Source organism: Anabas testudineus, chromosome 7, assembly GCF_900324465.2.
Source record: "Anabas testudineus chromosome 7, fAnaTes1.2, whole genome shotgun sequence".
In the NCBI taxonomy this organism is placed as follows: Eukaryota; Metazoa; Chordata; class Actinopteri; order Anabantiformes; family Anabantidae; genus Anabas; species Anabas testudineus.
Window position 1 is genome coordinate 13,184,765 of NC_046616.1, and position 22,627 is coordinate 13,207,391.

The following is a 22,627-nucleotide window of genomic DNA, read 5'->3' on the forward strand; positions in this document are numbered from 1 at the left end:
CCTGTCAGTGGAACAACGGCAAACTGAGCAAACTGAAGGGGAAACAGACAGCAGAACATAACAATATGCACATAAATACACACACCACACAAACTGACGATGTGTCAAATGTTCTGTAGCTGCTGATCTGGTTCAGACTGGGACTTGTTTCAGCTGAAATGTGGCTGTTGGTCTCATTCCTTTAAAGTATTTTGTGGACAAATCAGTTGTGCTTTTGATCTTTCAAAGGAAATAAATCTTCTGTGTGTACCTTGGGGCTGCAACGATTGCCTGAGAAACTTGAATAACTTGATTTTTTTGTCTCGGAGCTGTGTTTAATCCATATATTAATACAGTCCATTGTGTTTCTCATGCATTATTACTATTGCTCAAAGCGCTACAAGAAGAAAGGAAATAGTAAGATTCGAAGAAAGCTATAGAAAGTGCAACGATGCATTTATTGTAAAACCAAGTTCGTCTACCACAACACTAAGGCAAAGCTTCAGTCTACACCAGCTTTTCATGTAAATGTGATTCTCATGCATGCCTTACAGGTTTCAAAGTGAGTGCGTTTAACTAACGTTATTGTACAGGACAGGCCAAGACTTGACACGGATTTGATATAAATACAAGAGCAGTAACAGGTCGGTCCGGTACCAAGTTTTTTTATGATGTGTAGGTTTGCACAACTGGATCCATGCAGTACTGTGATGTGCGCTGACTCTTGTTCCCTCTTCTTGACCTTTCTGTGCACTTGTTTTTGACTCCAACAAATGCCACAAAACCTCCAAGAAGTCAGTTAAGTCTGACGTTATATCTGAGCTGTAGATAGGTTGAAACTTGTAGTTCTGAAAGTCGTTGCACAACTCAAAGACATTATTTAATGTTATTATTAATGGTGGTATTTCCATATTATATTCATATCGTCTTATTTTCTCCTGTGTATTTATTGCTGCACTGTATTAAAGCTAAAATTATTTCTTATTTGCTTACTGAATTAATCGCTGGAATAATCGATTATAAACAATCAACAGCTCCAGTGCTAATATACCATGGTGCTAGTTTGCACTTTCAGTTAAAACCAGAGTTACTCAATGTCCTGTTTCCGTCCAGGTTGCTTTTCTGTTTTCAAAAAAGATGCCGCAACATTAATAACTTGTTTTAAGGGGACTAGAAAGACCAGACTAGAAGAAGTACTGTAGAGGACTTCACAGCATCAACTATCATCTTTTATCAACCAATTCCATATTTTGTTTCTTTTGAAATGTTTTTGTTTCCAACACAGTCTTTATCTTCAAGACTTTTTCCATGAAGACCAATGTACACTGCCAACCAGATAAACACTTTCTGTCAGGAGGGGGAAGAAAAATCCCAGAGACTGCCCAGTGTGGTATTTTCTTCACACACAGTAAGGTCTACACTCTATCCAATGCTGATCATGATGTGTTTTTTGTCATCTGGCATTTGGCACCTTTCACTGTCAAACTGGAGATTTATGTGGTGTCAGTGAAGCGACGATGTGTAAAGTAGTTCATCGAGTGTTCAGTGCAATTTCTGAACTGAAAGATCATTACTTCAATATGTACTTGCAGGCCAAACAAACATGTCAGCATGTTAGGAAATCTTATACATTGTATAGACACATTGTTATGCAACCTCTCAACTCAACCCAGATGTTGAGGAGTAAACTAATTCAAATAACTGAATCTTTATTAACACAAGTACACACTGCTTGGCCAAAAACGGTAACTACCTGGACTCACTAAGCAAAAAAGGCTTTTCATTGAATAATCACTGGAAGAGATTGTATGCTTCAGATTGCAATACAATAAGGTCAGCAGCAAACTGAACTGAGTGACCAGGTTCATAAACCAGTCCATTTCTCTTCCCTTATGGCACAGGTATATTCCAAGATGAAAAAGCCAGAAATCATTAGGCTCAAACAGTGAAGAAGTGGTTCAGGGGACTAGACACAATTTTTTCCCCACAGGGATCGGCCACAAGAGTCCAGACCTTATATCTATTAAGAATCTCTGGGATGAGCTGGAGAAGACTTCACACAGGGTTTCGATCCCATCAACATGATAATTAGATCACCACGATGAGATCTTGGCGAGAAATGAATGCAACTCTGGAGAGAAATAAATATGGCGACACTGCGTAAACTTATCGAAATGATCAATCAAACCAGAGGGCAGTCAAAGACATATTTCAGTGCACAAACTTTTTTGGCCATGCTTTTTATTTTGCACATTTAAAATTTCTCAAAGGCTGACACTTATTGAAGAGGACATAACTCGTTTCTGTTCTGTATATTATCAGCTTGACAGCGTAGACTACATTAGACCTGATGATACGGTGTCCATAACCATGACTTCTGATTTTGGTAAGCATGGTCTGGTCTGGGCAACTTATTCGGGCTTTTGTTATCACAGGAAAATTCTAGTATCTCGCCTTGTCTTTTCTCAGAAGTACCTCTTTATTCCTACCAATGTCATGCAATTAGATGCATCTCTTGTGACTTCTATGTTTTTACAACAGAATAGTAGAAATGTATGACTATTTGCAACTTTATACACATACTTCATACAGTATATATACAGCATTAAGTATATAATACTAATCTCCATCTAACAACACAGAAAAGTAATTTTTATTTGCAGGTACTTCTTTTAGGAAGCATTTTCTCTGTCACTACACAGCACAGTTCCTCAAAGAGAATGAATGTAAAATAATTTAGACATGATTTACATGGTAAATGCTAAGGGTGAATGGAAGAGAACAATTGAACATATGCGATTTCACTGAACTATTGCACAGATTCTTCAGTAAGTTTGAGCCTTGGAGATGTAGCATTGCGACTGAAAACAATTTAAGACATTTGGGAGGAGGGACAACAAACAAAGAAAAAGGGGGGAAATTATAACCTTCACACCTATTACAGGGCAGAGTAGGGATAATTACATTACCGCACAACTGTGTGATCTGCTAACAGTGATATTAGCTCATCCTCACTGTGTCTTTAGGGACCGTAAATGTGAAAAACTCTCTCCAATGATGAATGTGGGTTTTCTTTCTTGCTCTCACTCTTAGTGCCCTTTACGAATAAAGAAATGAGTTCTGGGATTTACCATGAATAAGACCTAAACTGTTAGCCATAATACCAAACTTATGTTCAGCTTTATTGAAACTTTTATTGCAGCATGCAGTATTTGGACCTACACTTGGTGTTAAGACATTGTTACATGTTTCCCCAGAGCTGTGTACATTTAGGCAGAGCATCATTGCCTGTGTCACTTTTGAATAATTTCCAACTGCAGCCTTCCCTTTCATCCGGCACTGGGCTCATTAAACTGGCCTGACCAACACTTGGTCATCAGAGTTGTAACACAAAAGTGCATGCTTCCCTCCAACACCTCAAACTTTGGACCCCACCATCCCCCATCCCTCAGCTCCCGTAGTTATGCAATGACCTTAAATTTGGATCCCCTGTCGATCTTTTGTCCTGAGCATAAAAGACTCTTTTTCTTCCTGCTCTTTGGGTTCAATAGCAGTTCCTGACTGACTTCCATAGAGTCTGCTGTCAGCTCGAATGAATATGCTGTGCAAGGTGACAGGCAGGTCCTCCCACTGACTAACTCTCTCTACACTGAAGGCACGCTTTACAGCAGCATGCACAACAAGCACATGGCTCTGCTAAGACCTAGCACACAGAACTTACAGTATATCACACCATAATGCTAAAATATGAATATGAGCAACAATATAGGGGTTTGCAATATTATCCTCTGCTCTGCCAGATCCTAGGAAAAGAACTCTTATCAATTGACATGTATTTGACTGCAACTGTTTTACAGATACAAGCCCACATGGGAAGAATGTTTGATACTTGGGTGAGCTTGGTTGAAGTATCAATCAATTTCAATAATTGTAGAATTTTTCAATTGATGCAATTGTTTTTCTATTTGTGAAGTGAAACATAAACTGTGTAATTGTAATACAATTTGTCTATCACTGCATAAATGCAGAGCAGAACATTCCCCAAAGTAATATACAAACAGATGACTAGGAAAAACAAGCCAAGTCACCAACAGCAACAAGGAGAAAAAAAATGTAAGGGAACCGAAGGAAGGACAAAATATGAGCAACAGGGCACAGCATTTAACATAATATGTGCAGCTGTGACAAACAATGGAAAGAAAGAAAGACAGAAAGAAAAACAGAAAAAAAGACAAAGACAGAAAAAAAGACCAAGATGAGAAAAAAGACGAAAGAAAGAGGGAGAGAAGGAGACGGGGTGTGGAGGAGACAGCAGAGAAAGGGAAGTGGTGCCTGTGTGGCGTGAGAAAGCCTTGTGTTTTTGGTCTGTTGATAGGCCGGTGAAGCTGAGGAGGGCTCAGGGCCACAGACCAGAGGGATTTACAGGGCTTTGCTCCTTCCTCTGTGGAAGCAGTGTGTCAACCACTGCTGCTTTAGACCCTCGTGCCCCTGTATGGTGCCCCCTGTGAGTACAGCTACATGACTGATTATTGGCCATGAAAGAAACCCCCTCCCCCTAAACTCTACTGTAAAAGGTTGTTCTATAGAAAAAGGATCAGAGCCTTCCAAAGCCATTTCCATTTTCCTCCACTGCCCAAATGCTAATCTGCTCATTTTCTCCTATACAAAGGCTTTTTCTCTAGGATCATCCCTTCTCCGGGTCGTTCCATGCCTCCAACTCATCCCACCACCTCCTTTGGCTCTTCCTGGTTTTCTTTGAGAGGCTGCTGAGCCATAAGATGGGCTTGACAAAGGACCAGGCTGGCGACCGTCCAGAGGGGGCTCAAGGGCAAGAGATGGACAGATAACCTTGCTGTGTGGCCCACAGTCGCCTCAAGCAGCTGCATGGGGATGATAACTCAATCTTTCCCTCAGACCTCCCTACCACCTCGGCCACAGGCCATCACATCCAATGACATGGGCCAGATTGTGTTTTTGCCAAGGGACATGATATGGTTGTGTTGGAAGGAACTTTTACGACAGTATTGTGTCAGTACTGTTACATCAGACTAAGTCTTTGAAGAAGTTTCCAGTGTGTTAGCACAACCAGAGCTTTTGAGTCTATTTAAATGACATGAGGTCATAAGTTTACTGAAACCTTATTATGAAGGTTTAATGAAGAGGACATTATGTCTGGTTCACATTTGCCACTTTTAGTCTCTTCATTCATGGGTCCCTCAGTTTCATTATGAAACTGCATTTCAGGTATATCCCCTCGAAATGACTTTCCAGCATCAACAGGGAAACTAAAAATGTGTGTGTGTGTGTGCGTGTGTGTGTGTGTGTGTGTGTGTCTCCGTCTCTCTCTCACAATTTTAACCATAAACCTAAAACCTAGTCTTTATCCCAAAAATGCTCTTTGAACTTTTGAAGACTGGCTAAAACGTCCTCACAATACCAAAATGTCCTAGCAAGAATAGCATTTGAAGAAAATGTGTCCACACAAGGAAATAAAACCCACAAGTATGCACATGCACACACACACGCATATATTAATTTTACTAGTGTTAACTACTTGGAGCTATCATAATTTTCCCTCCCTGCACGAAAGCGGATAACACGGCTTGCAAAAAAGACAGCCAGTGTATTTGCATGACTGAGATGCATTTCAACCCCTGCTTGGACATTTTTATGCTAAATTCGGGGCTAAAAAGTCTAACAGGGAATTAGAGACAGACAATTGTTGCATAAGGGTTTTTGATGTTGAAAGGGATTCCTTCATGGCAAGCACTTCTCATAATGGAGAAAGTGCTTACATGCTAGGGCTTATTTGAACATCTGTTCCTCTGCACTGGTTAAACCACAATGAATGTTGTTCATGCAATAATCCTAATTGCATGCAGATATAGGATACAGATAGGGAGTCAAGTATTTTCTACAGCAACTGTTCCAACAAAGTTGCGAAATAAATGGAAGGTGTGACACAGCACTTTTAATTTACAGCAGAATCATGAAAAAAAAAAAAAAATCTGGTTGGTTGGAAAATGGTTTAAAAAGGGCATAGTTTATAAAAAGTCAGAAACCCTCATTTTAATAGTGTGAGACAGAATCTTCCACTCGATAAATAGACACTGAATCTTTTAGTCAGTTATTGTTATAAAAGGTCGGACCTCATTACAACTCTGTCCATAACCAAAAACTGACAAATGAAGAGCAGACAAGAAATCAAAATTAAAAAAAAAAGTGTCACCTCAGCTTCTTGCACTGGTGTAAAACAGCAGGAACAGTGCTGAACGACAAAGAACATTAGAGTACATTACGTCTCAGTGGATTTACTTTTGCTTTTGGTACTGGCCTGTTATAGACTAAAACTTACAGTGGGGCTTGTGAACACAAGGATGAACCCAGCTGGAAGGTAAACAAACAGCACAAAAAAAAAAAAAAAAAAAAAAAAAAACACACAGACAACCATAAAGCCTTAATCCATTGTCATTAATAATATGCATTCTTCTGTACAGTGCTTAATTTCCGCAGGACAAGCCATGCACGGACATCATGAACAAGCCAAACACTCTCTCCCTCACCACTGATACAGATAATGCTTTGACCACATACCACAACTACTTAGCATTAAAAAGTACCAGTCTTACATACTGTTGAGACACACAGAAAATAAGCCCCTGTGCCCGGAGGGCACATGTCAACTACTTCCTGAGCTCTAAGTCTGTATGTAATTGATGTGAAATGGCCTGAAACCAATTGAAGCCATCCAGTGAGGTTGACCCAGTGCAGTCCCTAGGAGAGGATGACAGGGTCACACCTGCAGAGAGGGGCCTGTACAGACCGCCTGCTGATGGCTATCTCAGTGTGCACTAGGGGCTATGAGAGAGCAGTACACACTAGGGCTCTGAGGGCTATAACAACCCTACAGTTGGCAACCTGCCCAGTCGTTCAGCAATTTAATTTATGATTTTAACTCATGTAGATTTGTGTGCAAAAACACATATCTATACATGCAGCACTGCACTACAATGCTTCAGCACCACCAGGCTAAGCATTATAACATGCAACACTGACCCCGTGGCATCTCCTGCCACCTCAACCAAACCATGTCAACGCCCCATATGATGCAATGCTACAACCCCACTACTATGGCAGAAGTCTGTCTTTATCTCCTCAACATAATTACAGCCCAGATGAATGGCTTGGAAATGACAGGCAATTAGACCTCCAGACAGTATTATACTGAAGAGTACACTTTCTTCCTGGGTACTAGAGGTTTAGATCAAAGATCTTCACCAGACAAAAGCACATGTTTACAACACCCACCACTCAGACAGCAAGTAAATTCATGATCATCGCAGGTGGCATTTAACAGAAACAAAACTGGTGCTTCAGCCAAATTAGCTTTAGCTGCTGTGTGGCTTTCATCCAAACACTTGAGCATGAGGATGATAAGAAAAATGCATGATGATTCTTATTTTTACTTTTCACAAGTGCCCTTTATAAATGATATCCAAATCTACAAAGCACCACATTGGCTGCTCCAGTGCCTGCAAGTCACACTCACGTTTACAGAATGGTTAGATGCGATACCAGTCAAGCAGCCACAAGAAGGAAAAAGACAGATTGAAAAGAAAAGGAAAATGTTTTGTCTTGTAAAATCTCCACAAGTACTCCTTGTAATCCAAGCCTGTAATTAGTAATTAACTTGAACTGGAGATGATGTTGTAATTATAGTATACCCCACTTCTCCCTTTACCATTAATATACAATACTACTGTGATCTGGTAGTATATTGGAACCAAAGTTTAGAGAACAGGGAACTTTTTGACTTTCATAAGTCAAGTTTGAAAGAGAAAGTGCTTTTGTACAAGTGTACAGCTGGTAAGAGAGCATGTGGATGACCACATGACACCAGATTGGAGATGGATCAATATTTGGCCTGTCTTTATATCTACAATTGTCATAACAGCCCAGTTGTTTACAGCTTGCTGGTCAGATTGCCTCTTTCCAGTAGGGGAGTAACCAGGCGGATGACCTCTAATCTGTTTTAGCCCAAGAATGGAAAAGCCAGGATAAAAAAGATTTTTCCATTCCTGTGAGTCAGCGCAGGATTTTAAATAACCTTCAGAATCAGACTCCTCCAAATTCTTCTGTCTATATCAATGCTGGCTCAGCCTCACTCACTCTCTAGCTTTATCTGTAGCCCTCTATTCCAAACACCACTCACATTTTAAGAGATGGATCAACTAAAGGACCGTGGATAAAATCAGTCTGGCTGCCTTTCATTGTGATACTTAAAAGGCGCCTTGCCTTTGACTGTGCTTGTTAGACTGCAAACACAGAGTGGTGCACAGTAAAAAGTGTATTCATTACAGTAACAGATATTTATTATGGCTGCCTCAGAATCTCACAAGAATGGAGAAGCGCCTTGACTGAAGGTACAGCAACAGGCAGAATGGAGCCCATGGGAGGGGTGTAATTAAGCAGAACATATCTTGATGTTTTGTTGAAAACATTATTTACCAACTCTCCACGCAAAAGATGAATCACCTCATTGTCAGTTACCAAATTACATAAAAGCTACAGAAACCTCATTCAGTTCAACTGCTTAGAAGAAAGGAGCAGAAATGAAATGACCACAGCTTGAGCGAATTACATCACACAAGATTTCTGTTCTGTGATTCTGTTATTTCCGAAACTACAATTGTTCTTTTTTTTTTTTAACAGGCAAACACAACTTATCTGAGCTTAATTCACTCTACAGATGATAAATAGCGAGTTAAACTGTAAGCAGTGAATTCTCACCATACAATGTGTGTCTGTGTTTTTGAATGAATGAACTGATACATTTATCAACAAAAAGCAAGTGGATGGCGTGTATATACTGCGAGAGTCCGATAAGCGACAGAATTAGGTTTAGGCAAGAAAATTACTTTGGTCAGGGTTAGAGAAGGATTTTTTTTTTAATCTAATGCAGGAGTTGTATTTGAAGTGACTGTTAGATTTTCAACCCAATTCCATTATGAGCAAATTAGAGTCACAAATAACATCAGACATTTATGTTACATGTCAACATATTTGTGACCTGTCATTTACATTAATTGTAAACATATTGTCATTAAGTTTACAAAAAAAAACTAATAAGCTTACAATTACTCTCCTAAATATAAATTTAGTATAGCAGTTTAGTTGTATAGAAATGTGATTTTTGGCACACTGGGCTGCAAAAAACGCAGGGGAGTTCAGCTCTGCCTTTGTATTATAGTTATAGTTTAAAGAAAATCTGGCAGTTCACACTGAAGCCAAATCATTAAAAAAAAATTGGACTTACTTATTTACTTGCACAGCATGGAAGATGTTACCTGATCCAACTATGAGAGGGGAATGCAACAAAGTGTGCATTTCTCAATTTGAGGACCTGTAATTAATATTTGATGTGCCAATGACCACATCTCTACAATACAACAGCTTACCCTGAGCTATTTTACACATTTTTAATGTCTAATCCTAAGTGTGAATATTTAATTGTGTTTTCACCAACAGTAACACGTCCCTTAATGCTGGGTGTCAGCTGCTTGTCTGCGCGCCAGACTATTGTGAGAATGCTTGTGGCATGACAGATGTAAGGCGTGGCAGATGTAGACAGTAAAATCACCATTAGTGCCTGCATATAAACAGAGGGAAGGCTTTTACCAGGGAGAGTTTATGGGTGGAATGGCAAGATGGGGAGGCTGACACGTGAGTGGCTGAGACAACATTCTTAGGGACTACATAGATCCCACAAGAGTCCAGACAAGAGGAGACACATCCCTGAACATTCAGACTAAACAAGGCTGTGTAATTAAAGCTATAATTCAACAGAGCAGCAAGAGCATACACTGCGAGCCCGTGTCCTTCGTAGAAAAGGGCATAACCTACCATCTTGTTCAGACCCAAATTAAACTGTCTGAATGTTGTGCTGTTGTCTTTTTTTGCCATTTAGAGGTAGTGATATAAAACCATGTGCAATGGCAATGTGTAACAACACACAATGTTTAAAAAGCTTGAAATGCAAAGTAGCAATCTCAAAACAAAGCTAAGTCAAACTACTAAAAGATCTGAATCATCCCGAACCAGCAGCTTGGAGAAAATATGAGGGCTGAGAACAGCACCCGGCATACTTACAGATATCTGGTGATTCGTCTGAGCCATCTGGACAGTCCTTCTCCCCATCACAGCGCCAGCCTTTGGAGATACAGGTCACCTGGTCCTTACATACAAACTGCTTAGAGCTGCAAGTCTTGGGATGGTCATCAGCTTTCGGCGCTAAAGAAGAAGAAGAAAAAAAAAAAGCAAGGAAAAATTGTGTCATCCCAAAAAGCAACTATTGCTGGAGAAGATTTTAAGTTACAAACACATTTAGAATTCAAATTTAACTCTCCAACCAAGAGGAATGTGAATATATTTTTACATGTGCTTAAGCAACCATTCTTTGCTACACAAAATCTACATAGGAATTTTCCAGCTACATATTCATCTTACAGCACGGCAAAGCAGCACGCAAGGGTCAACGCAAGTTTACAATGATGTTTTTGTCACAAAGACCCATAGGCACACTCTCTTTCAGAAAGAAAAACTCCTCTGCAAGTTTACAACCAACAGTGGTGCCTTTTAGTTCTGGGTTTGTTTGTTGTTTCCTCTCTTCTTACGGACATCTCATTTCTTTCTGCTTTTTTTTTTTTTTTTATGACTCTTAAGGTGCTTTTCAACTCTCGCCACAGAGGCTCTTTCATGTGTCACAGCACAGAACTAACCCAGCATTCAATCACAGTCTAACCCATGGGAAACTGCAGAGTGCGGTAGTTCTGGGCAGTAAGTCAGCACAGATTGTTGAGGTGTACCACAGTCTAGAGGCACCACTGAAATGCTCATGACCCACCGGCAGCCTGACACTGCTGACATGCTTTAACTCAGCCACGCTCAGAGAGGACATGGTTAAATCCTACCTACATGCAGTCTGTCAACACTGAATTAGTTATTGTCTAAAAATGTATCTCAAAAGAATTGGTTCATCCAATCTACAAAATTTTCTCACATATCTTTTCCTCTAATTTAGCCCCAAAGCTAGTTTTGGTTTTATTATCCCATCAACCATAAAACAACAGAGGTGAATTGAATACGACTGAATTACACTGTCAGAAAATATAATATATTTTAAGAACTAAATGAAACACATTATTAGTAGTAAATACAACCACTTTTTATAATATGGCTGACCCTTTAAATTATGTGAAATGCTAAAATAATTTAAATACAGCATGCAATTATTCATATGAGCACATTTCCAAGTCTATTATTGATCAAATCCTTCACTGAAATAGTCAAATCAAAATTAATTGCTTTTAAGGAAGAATCGAAATATGTTGCCAAATATAGAAGGAAATGCTTCCTTTCAAGTGTAGTAGTCAAAAATGGTACACACAATGAAAAAAAGAACAACACAAGAGCCATTACAGCCAGGAGGTTGTTGTTATTGTACAGCAATGCTGTGGGAAGGACAACACCAAAGGTCTCATTGCGATTCTCTGCAGGCACTGAGCCCTCTCTCGCCCTGGATGACTTGCCTCCCTTCGTACTTGGCAGGCAGAGGGGTGTTTGGGATGGGGGAGGGGGAGCGCACCGCAAGGGGGCTGGGATGTGACTGAAATCACAAGAGAGCATGAGGCTAGTGTATCATTGCAATCACGTTCCTTTTGACTGTGAGACTAAAGGGTTTGGACCCAGGTCTTTTTTTATGTGGCAGTGAAGTGTATGTGTAAGCCAAACACTAAGATGTCTGAGTGTCATGTTTTTGTGAATACAATTAGAAGCTAAAGGGGTGCTGGGATCGGATCACAGCTTTCCTTGCATATGAACAACACCTTGATATCTGAGGAGATTAAGAAAAAAAGGCACAGTGCTGGATTTTAAATTCCGAGCTGCAGGCCTTCTATTCTTTTGCCACAACAGCAGGAAGTGATGTTAAGGAACGAGATTTAAACTCAATCGCGAGATGCCATATTAAAAGTATCATCAACCATACAGTGTTTGACAGGATGTAAAATTTGAGATGAGAGCAAGAAAGAGAGCTGGAAAGCTGGATAAAGAGCAGAGACCGAGTCAGTTTAGACAAGATGCACACACCCAACCTCTAGGTGAAGTTATGATCTGGAGGCTGGCTGTGGCCTGAGGCCAACTTGTTAGTTTTGCCTCCTTTCAGTTGACCATGCCCTGCTGTATTTGGTATGGTGATAAATACACTAAATCTGACTGTGCTTATATACTGTCATTGAATCTGTCTAAACAAGCAACATCCAAACAAAGACTGCATTGACTGGCCCTTAGTTAAAGCACTGAAACCTTCACTACGTGAAGGCATTCCCTCTGTCTCTTTAGTCCCCGTGTGAAGCAGCTGGACTGCCCCACTTGTTCCCTATGAGTGGTCATAAAACTGGAAATAAAACATTGTGGCTTCTAATTTTATCATCATCTTACACACCAGCATGGAATGACCGCAGAGGGGAGAACCTCTGAGCTTAATTGGAGGTTGTGGCTGAGGAGGGGTTACAGACTGGGGGGAAGACTGGCAGCCTTCCCCCTCTGCAGTCCTTTTTCAAAGCCCACTGAAATATCTCAAACAGAGATGTGAATTGTTAATTCAGCCTGCAAAGTTAGTGCCAAAAGTGCTGACGCTTTTTGGAGGGTCCAAATCAGACCAGGATGTTAAACCATTCGAGTCTGTTTTACCTTCCAAAAGGAGAATAAACAAAGCCTTTATTCAGTGTCCTGAGATTGGCAAACAGTAAACACCAATCCCAGTGAATAAAGGTACAGGAACTCCTATAAGCCCACTGTGCTCACCTCCAACAGAGTTCCCACCTGATAATGACATTCCAACTAGAGTATTTCCTGCCACAGCTGAATGGCAACTTGAGCATACTGCTGTGACTGCATGGTAGGAAATCCCACCGCATTAAAACATTTAACCATAAAAAAGAGGGATTATTACATTTTCAGAAAATTAAAACTTCACCTCTGTTGGTTTGATTATGACTTCTTAAACATGAAAACTCTTCTCTTTGCATTATGATAACCTGAGGAAGAAAAAAAAACACACCATGCTATGGGCACTTATTTAAGCAGAAATACTAATTCAAGAGGATCTTTCACAAAAACTAAAATGCCTTTGCTCCTAGGATGTAGATAGGATATGTTTCACATGTTTTATGTTTTGAAATCTTCTTATGTGAGTTGCTGAAAGTGTCTTGCGTACTTGTGCAGTAGACATGGGATAAGAGTTTTTACTCAAATAAACATCTAATTAGCTGTTTCAAAGGGTTTTAAGCTCTTACAGGGAAATTCAATGGCACTAAACTGAGATACCAAGACAGTTTTAAACTTTACTTCCTTTAGTCATGATCTTGTCAAAACAAAAATGACGATGAAGTCACTGCCTGTTTACTGAGCAAAAAAGTTCCACCAGGGGTTTTCCTTTACTCAGTACTAAAACTGACCGGAGCTATAGGAGGAGTTTGGTGTAGTTTATGACTAAGAATGACTGTGTAAAAGAAGCCAAACTCTACAGGTTTGACAATGGTCACTAAAAGATTCAATAAAACAAATTATTTAATCTTGAGTTGACGTACACACTGCTATAAATCACTGAGTAACTTCCTGCCATGTGGATGCCTAGGCTCCACAAGTTTGACTTCGAGCATACTGCCAGCTGTATGAAGCACACACTGTACTTCCTTATGCAGGGCCACTGGAGCGCTGTACCATCTAAACAGTGTTCACTGAATTCCCCCTGAGGACTGTGTATGGCAAAAAGCATCAAACACAAGTGAATGTCTTTTCAAGCCATTTTGAAAGTACTTTTTTTTTACTTGTATGTAATCCAAAAACTTAACAAAACAACAATCAAGAAATTTTGTGGGATAGAACTGGAGTAAATGCTGGTGGGGCACCAGTTCAGCAGCCAAGTGATGGAGGCCTGCATACACCATCACCAGCTGGGACAACACTGACCCACTTTCCTGCCGATCTGTCTCCCTCACTATGGCCATCCCTTCTCGACAAATCAACTTCAGATCCATGCAGCACATTCCAGCACCTTCTAATTGATTTCATATGCTTTGCCTGGAAAAGACAATGCGTTACAGACGAGCTGCTAGATTTTAAAGAAACCGAACAGCATTGGTTAAAGTATGTGTACTTATTTCACTTTGGTGCAAAACTACTGGTGAGAGCATATGAAACGTTTAAGACGGGACTGACATCATGCTGCAGTTCTATTTGCCCTCAACACATATTTAAAGTTGACTTTAAACACCACACACTCTAATGACAATGACCTTGATCTAAATACAAGAAAATATCAGACTCAGCTGTAATGTCCATCAACAAAAACTAATGTATTTAATGTGTTTTTTTGTTTCTCAAGCATGCCTCAAATACTAAGCACATCGTAGCGTTTAGCCAACCCACTACCCTTGTGGATCGTTTCCAGCCTGAGCGACAGAGCATGAATTCGATCAAATTCATTTAATAGATAACAGTACAAACAGGAATGTGAAATTACTTGAACGAATGAATAAATAAATGGGACTCTGGGTGGTGATGGTCTTGCTCAGTACAATGGCAGCAACAGGAGAAAGTGGAAATAAAACTGGGACTGTTTCTCATCACCCACAACCTCTCCCTTCCTGGTTCTCCATTGTGAAACTCAGGTCTTTCAGTGTGTTTTGCGGTGTGACAAAAAGCAGACTACAGCATGTAATTAGACCCCTGAGGTCAAGTTTGAAGTGATTTCTCTGTGCTCAGTTTAGCATGGTTTCAAAGCAAGAATCCATGCATTATGAGTAACAATTAAAGCCAAACAAGGACCACAGGGAAGAGAGTGAGGGCAGGAGGGAGTCTTTATTCCTTATTTTGGTGGGTTTTTGTGCTGTATTAATTACTCACATGGTAGACTGACTCTTTTGCCAACCATTTTAGATGTAAAAATGGCATAAACAGTATGGTATGTGAGATTAGCAAAAGTATAACACTCCAATGTGTATGGGCAGAAGTGCCTATCTCTGCGCTGGCCACCGCTGTAGCCAGTGAGGCAACCTCTTCTATGGTCACACTGTGCAGTGCCCATCCAGTGGAAACAACCACTTAGCTTTGTGTCAAGTTAAGCCACAGCAAATGCACTGAAGCACTTTAACCAGCTCACAGTGCACATACAATGTCCATAGGCTATTCAAGTACTAATCCACAAAAGCCACTTTCAAAGAGGTTGAACCGGCATAAACAGACCAAGTTTGAGTTAGTACCTACTCATGTGCATGAAATCCTTGTTTTTGTGTCATCTCACAACAAAAGGGTGCAGCTTTGACCTCGGAGGTAAACTGATAAGGCCCGGCAAGACGTCACAGGCCAGAGCAGTAAAATGCAATGCTGTGGATGACATCTTGAATGACTGATGGATGTTAAGAAAAATGTAAATAGACTCATGGTGGTGCCAAATAAAGAGTTCTTCTACATCTGCCGTGCAGTCTCTGCACAGAGACTCTGTGGACCCATAGACACAGAGCTCTGTGGACCCATAGACTAAAAGTTAACCAACATTTAGAGCCACAAAGGCTGGACCACATACTGTAAATTGATGCATTCACTGCAAATGAAATGCCTGTTAATCCTAGCTTGCAACTATCTGCTGAAGCTATCAGGGAAAAACATGCAATTCTGCAGTAATTTGATATGAATACAGTCAGTTACCAAACTAGAAGAGACGCTACATTTGTAGGATGACATGTTTCTGTGATTTAATGCAAATGTATCTTTATAATATCTCATTAGATTACCTTTAGAAAGAGGCAGGAGGGACTGATGTTGCACGCTCAATAATTGCTTGGAAACAAAGCACAAATTAGTTGTCATCCACTTTACATCTAAATACTTGACCTCTTTATCAGTAGTGGGAAATCCTAAAATCTAACAGTGTGATTGATAATTGGTGTTAATATTTCATCAGTGTTCTTTAAACTAAAATCAGCAGGTATTGGTTTCATTTACCTAAATGCGGTCTTTTTTGTTGTAAACTCAGTTTTTGTTTCAGTGTACTTTACTATTACATAGGAGCCGTGCTCGGTGGCAAGCACTCCTTTAATCTTGATAGCATTGTTAAGAACTAGAAAGCACAGCCGACTGGATGTTGATTTCATGTACTAGAGTTTTAAGTTGATAACAAAGTCACAGCAAGGGAAATGCAAACACAACGGTTCCAAAAGGCTAGTAATAATAATTCCAAGGTAAGGCAAATGTGTTCTGAAAAAGCAGAACCAGTTCTTATTATGTTCGCATGCTTAATGCAAACATAATAAGAAAGCTAGGGATCATACATATGGGTTAAAGAGTTAGGGATCATATATATATATTAGTTTTAAGTAGTAGTGTCCAGTTAAGCCTTTTTGGGATGTATTCCATTTGTATCACTACATTGCATATGCACTACATTTTGTAACCTGGCTAAGTAGTTTAAAACATGCTAGATATACTATAGTGCACAGAGACGCTATGTTGTACCAGCTGCACCTTTTAAGAGCTAGTGGTTACTCGTTGGTTTCAAGTGCTTTTGTGAAATTATCTTTAAGACTAGACAATGATGTGGAGAAGGTTTCAAATGATCAGGTTAGAAGTAATAAAGCTGCAGCATAGCACATCAGATGGGTAAGGTAGAATTATTTTGACAAGTAAGAGTTGAGGTGGGTGGGATTCATAAATATAATCCCAACAATGTAATCCAAGCAGAACTCTCTGCCTAAACTAATGTTTAGGTAAATCAATTTATAAATTGTTAATGGATAAAATTACCAGACAAATCTGTCTATTTATGGATAATCTAGTGAAGGACCTGAAAAATCAAAGTATTGTCCAGCATTATCCAACTAAATCCAATAGTATCATAAAAAAAGTGCACTGTTTACAATGGTCTAATCCATTCATAAATCTTAAAGAGATATCTACCACAGCATAAACAGGTAAACAGTACAGAAAAATCTCTGACAACAGAAAAATCCTCTCATGATATGGTCTTTAATCTAAACTGCTGCAGAAGATGTAAAACAATAAATGGATTATGTCCATATCTTTGCCACCACAAAATACAAATGTTTGTTGTACATACAAACACAATGCAATGACTGAGAGCCATGGCTGTGGATGTGATGAAAGTAAACAGCACTGATACTACTTACTAATACCTGAAATAGAAAGCTTATCTTCATACAACACATCATCCCCTCTGACCTGGTGTAAAAGCAACCAAGGATCCCTAGATCAAATCCATAATCTAGTCAAAAGCAAAGCAAGCTAAATCTAATGTGTACATGGACATGAGTAGATAAAGCCAATGGGACCAACACAAGAAGAGTAGCAGCTAAAAATGTCTAGACACTGATGTTCTGGGTGGTCAGCTTGAGGCATTAGGTGAGGAGTTCACCATTAATGATGTCAGAGTAAACAAAGGGGTCACAAAGCCAACATTTTCACTGCTGTGTCCAGTGACAGACAAACGCTACAATCCACAGTAACATCCACAGCCTTTAGTTATTTAAAAGAAAATATATGTATCATTTGTGCATGTGTGTTGTGTTAGGAAAAACCCTTAAAGACATCATCATCCTAATGTCAGAAAATGAAAGTAAAAATGCAAATAGAGCCTGATTTAGCACCAGCGTTCCTACACAGTTGCATTAACATACCCACATCCTATGCTACTTAGGAAGCAGATCAGCTGCTTTTTTTGGGTCTTTGGAACTAAACAGGCTAAACAGTGATGTAGCTAACACAAAATACCAATTACAGAGCAACCCTGCTATTCCTGATCAACAAACAAACTCTCTTATGTGCAGTCTCATTCCTTCAGTATGTGGAGAACACTGAAAACACGTCTTCACTTTGTCATGGTGAGTTACTGAGTGGATAAAAAAAGACAAATCCATTTTAAAATTACATTTACAACACAATTAAGTAATCAAAAAAATGTAGGGGTCTTAATACGTCCTGAAACTGTATGGCAAGCTGGTTTTGCCCTCTAGACGCAGCAAGTATAGGGGATAAAAAAGGGAATCTTTCCTGCTGCCAAGAATCCCACTGTCTGCTATTATCATTTCAAAAATATTTTCACTAAGTTGAAACCTAAATTCAAAACACCTGTACATAAGCTTTACATTAAATTTTAATGCAGCCAAGCCAAAGAATGTATAAAACTTGGACACTTGGCTATTTTTCATCCCAAATTTTTTATGCTCTACAATCAAATATTTCTTTAAGAGAAGAGTCTGAACAGCAGAAAATCATCCTGGGAATGATCTATGTTACCTGATAAGAGCGCAGTAAACAGACAGCCACTCCCCAGTGACCTCCACTTGGAAGAGCAATGAGAATAAACTATCTTCTATTGTTCTATTAACTGTTGAATTTGTACGAAAGATGCTGAATTTTTCCAGCAGATGTTTCCAGTGATCGTTCTAAGGACAAGGTAACACCAGGTCCCATTAAAAAGGTCAGGCAAACAGAGTGTAGGCTCCTCAGGAATTCAACCTCTTTAGCCTCTGACCCACATTTACACTTTTCACTAGCAGATTCTTCTGCCTATAAAGGCAGGAGATCTTATAAAAGCTCATAAGATTTTCAAGCATGGAGAAGTTGATGGTATGAATCCAATTAACACAGTAGCATTTGTCTCCATTAAACACAGAACCAAATTTGAAAACTTCTAACAAATCAACGCTATGAACATAATATGTAATATAACTGAATAATTGAACGATTTGAATTGAATCGAATTGAATAATCCCGACTGTCAATTCTGAAAATGAAGGACCAACTACACTGCCTACCCCCCCCCCCCCCCCCCCCAAAAAAAAAGTCAAACACTAATATTTTGCAGGGCCGCCTGTAGCTTTCATTACGGCATGCATTCACAGTGGCATCGCATCATTCAATAAGCTTCTGCAATGTCTCAACATTTATTCCCGTCCAGAGTTGCATTTATTTTTCGCCAAGATCTTGTATTACTGATGGGGGAGTCGGACTGCTGCGCAACGTCTTCTCCTGCACATCCCATAGATTCTGACTCTGTGGTGGCCAATCCATGTTTGAAAATGATGTGTCATGCTCCCTGAACTACTCTTTAACAATTTAAGCCCAATGAATCCTGATGAGCCTATCACTTTGGGACAAGATAAATCTGGACTCATCAGACCACATTACCTTCTTCCATTGCTCCAGAGTCTAATCTTTATGCTTCCTAGCAAATTGAAGCCTTTTTTTTCTGATTAGCCTCACTGACAAGTGGTTTTCTTAAGGCTACACTGTTGTTTAGTCCCAAACCCTTGAGTTCCCTTCACATTGAGTGTGTGGAAATGCTCTTACTTTAACTATTAAACATAGCCATGAGTTCTACTGTCTTTCCACAATTAGATTTTACCAAACATTTTAAATGATCACCAATCACGATCATTCAATATTTCATCCTTAAAGATTATGGTTTCCCAATACCCTTAATAATGCCTTGGACAGAGTGTCTTCCAATATTATTGTTTAAACCTAACTGACCCCAACCCTTGCTGCATCAGGTAGGGTTAAATAACTCTAAGTCCAAAATCCAAACATATTCAGTTTACAACAATCAAGGCAAAAACAAAACAAACAAACAAACAAAAAAGAAAACGCAGGAATTCCTAATGAAGTGAAAAACTTGATTATAAAAACTTGTCAACTATCCTTTAATGACAAATACTAGAATACTAGAACAGTCACTAAAGATCAGTAACAAACGAAGGTGTCTGTCCATCCTTCAGCTGCTTTATCTTCTTCTCTCTAATCCTTTCCCACCTTTTGATCCAACACAGCTCCAACAACCAGCCGCTACCAAGTGGTATTGATGACATAACACACAAATGTCTGTCCCTGACTCCTACTGATGTAACTATGTGTCAGTTTCAGAGAGTATCCAAGACTGACACTCTGATTTTTTCCTTCCACTTCACCCACCCTCAACCTTAGCTCTTCAGCTGGTCCCTCCCCCTCATAGAGTCACATCTAAGTTGGATTAATGGTCTCCCTGTGTCCAGATGTTACATATACTGATGGAGGAGATGGGTGGAGCTTGTAGACTCCTATGGGCTTCACTGACATCCATCAAAACCTAATGAAACTTTTATATAAGATGCTTTATAGCACAGAAGGGGGAGTGGAGGGCAACTTTTGTGAAGGAATTAACAGTTGTAGCTGGCTTCAGAGGAAAAATTGAGATTAGAAATTGCCACTCGTGTTTAAAGGAAACCTGCACTAAAAGAGTAAAAACTGTTTGATATCACATATGTGTATCCATATATAAGGCAGCCAGGTCAGAGATGGACAAACATCAGTACTAATACTGACCCACAACTAACCCACAAACTATCATGGATGATTTACAGTAGACTCCAGATTTTGTACCTTATCAAATTTCTCTTCAAGTGCTCTGGTAAAGAAAGGCCAGCTGTTGGCTCAACAGGTCTGCAATGCATCGTCACAGGAGCAATGGAGCACTTCATATCTCCTTATTTCTATCAGGGGACTCGGGAGTTTTAAGGATAAGTGCACGACTACTCCCTTGACTATGTGACAGTACCGGGCTGTCACTAACTGGGATTCACAGGCGGCTGCTGCTGCTGCTGCTGACGCTACACGTCGGGACAAGCCGCGCCATTAGTGTTCTACCTTTCAAAGCAAAACACAACTGTTGTTTTTATTTGCGCCAACTCACTGGAAACAAACATGGAAACTGATCTGACGGGCGCCCCCCCACCCACCACCACCACCACCACCCCCCCTTCACCCTCCTCACTGATATGAAAATCAAGCGTGCTGATGTGGTTTTGTGACACGTTTGGGTTTGGATAGTAGACATCTGCTGTAGCCACACAGAGAAAATATGCATGAAACAATGCACTTCTGTAGGAAACCGAGAAGGTTGCAAAGCCTTTTTCGTCGCGATCGGTCCGAAATGATGTCGCTTTTCGTGGAAATAGGTCGTTCACAGCCTTTTTACCTGCTGTTTATTCCAACTGTGAAAACCCTCACTGTCTGCCATCCTTGCAGACAGGCCCATTCTGTCTGCTCAGACAGGAGCACTGCTAAAGACGCAGGCACATTTTAGGCCAAAAATCAGCAGCCCACTGCTTATTCGTGCTGTACTTTGTCTGCTCGACGGCTTTCCGTGTTGTTATCGATCTCTCCCTCCGAGGGGACTGCTGTGGCACCATGCCTTGTATTGTGCAGACAACCTATTTGCGTTTGTTGGCTCCAACTCTGGTGAGCGCAGGGCCTGTGCACAAGATGCTTGTGCAGAAGAAGAGGAGAAAAAGAAGGAAGAAGTGCTCATGCTCGAGTATCACAATGCAAGACAACGCAACATGCTTCTTACCTACGGCTGCACCGTTAGGAGATATGATCTCCATGCACAGTATAAATCCCAAGTAGAACAATCTCATCGCCATCTCCTGAGCAATGCCCGATGGCACCGCCGTTAGAAAGGAATAGAGGAAAAGTTGGCTGGATTTCTAAAAGCAAACAACCCAATCAACCACCTCATCCGAACCCCTCCAATGGTCCGTTCAGTTGCACCCACAGCCCCGCACGGTGGCAGCTTCAGGCGGGCTTCTGCAATAAAAAAAAAAAAAGGAGACTTGCTACAGCCCGGCGAGGCTATAGGTAACGCAGGCGCACAGTCATGTATATTTCTAATTGATTATCGGCATTCAGACATGATGCCCCGGTGGATCCTCTGTCTCCTTTATTTCACCGCACCATGCCACCAAAATGGTCCACTCGCAGAGAAGCCCTAGAGATGCCGGCTCCGTTCAGCTCATTCCGCGTCCAACTAAAAAAAAAAAAGCGCAAAATTAAAAAAGTAAAAGCGTTTTTCTTCCCCCTCGCAGCGCCAGTGTCTCCCCGTGCTTGTGGCTGCATGAGTGGATGGTGATCCTCTCAGGCTCCAACACTGTGGACGAGCCCGTGACGTAACGAGTCCACAGAAAAAAAAAAAAAAAACTAGGAGAACTAAGCGGCGAGCAGCGTCTGCGCATGCTCCAACACACCTCCTTTTTGTTGCGCTTTTTTCATCCAGTGTGGAGGGAGAGGCGGCGCTGCAACTGGCAGCCGCGGTCAGCCATGTTGGCTCAATATTTCTACGGCGTCCTGGTCATCTTCTCGCGACAAAATAAATATCATATAAATAAATTCAATTGGACATAATATACATCCAAATACAACTTCAAAATATAAATATAAAATACAAATACAAAATAATAAAGTTGGGGTTACCAGCCTATACACTGCAAAAGAAACATTTAAAGGTACATTGCTGAGAAAGAAGCATGCCTTTTTCATTTATTTCACATATTCTGTATATATACTTTACTCTAGTTTTCTGTATTGATGTTATCCTGTATTTGTGTTGGTGTGAATCTTTCCTGGTTGTGGTTCCCCTTTTTTCTATCTGTCTTAAGACCGACTGTAACAATGCAAAACTATTTCCCTCTAGGATTAGCCTAATAAAGGTTTTTGAATCTTGACTCTTTTAAAATTTTGTTAAATTGTACGGGTG

The 22,627-nt window shown here is 40.2% G+C and overlaps 1 protein-coding gene across 3 annotated transcripts in view; it reads right to left on the reverse strand.

Annotated features, from left to right (window-relative positions):
• Window positions 1-22,017, reverse strand: part of lrp1ab (low density lipoprotein receptor-related protein 1Ab) — a 76,097-nt gene extending 54,080 nt beyond the window's left edge. For all 3 annotated transcript variants that reach the window (XM_026367451.1, XM_026367452.1, XM_026367450.1), the window contains exons 1-2: window positions 21,446-22,017; window positions 10,129-10,269 (exon numbers count right to left, since the gene is read on the reverse strand). In XM_026367451.1, coding sequence (XP_026223236.1) covers window positions 10,129-10,269; window positions 21,446-21,518 — 214 coding nt within the window. In that variant the 5' untranslated portion in view covers window positions 21,519-22,017. The remainder of the gene's footprint in view (window positions 1-10,128; window positions 10,270-21,445) is intronic.
• Between the last annotated feature and the right edge of the window lie 610 nt (window positions 22,018-22,627).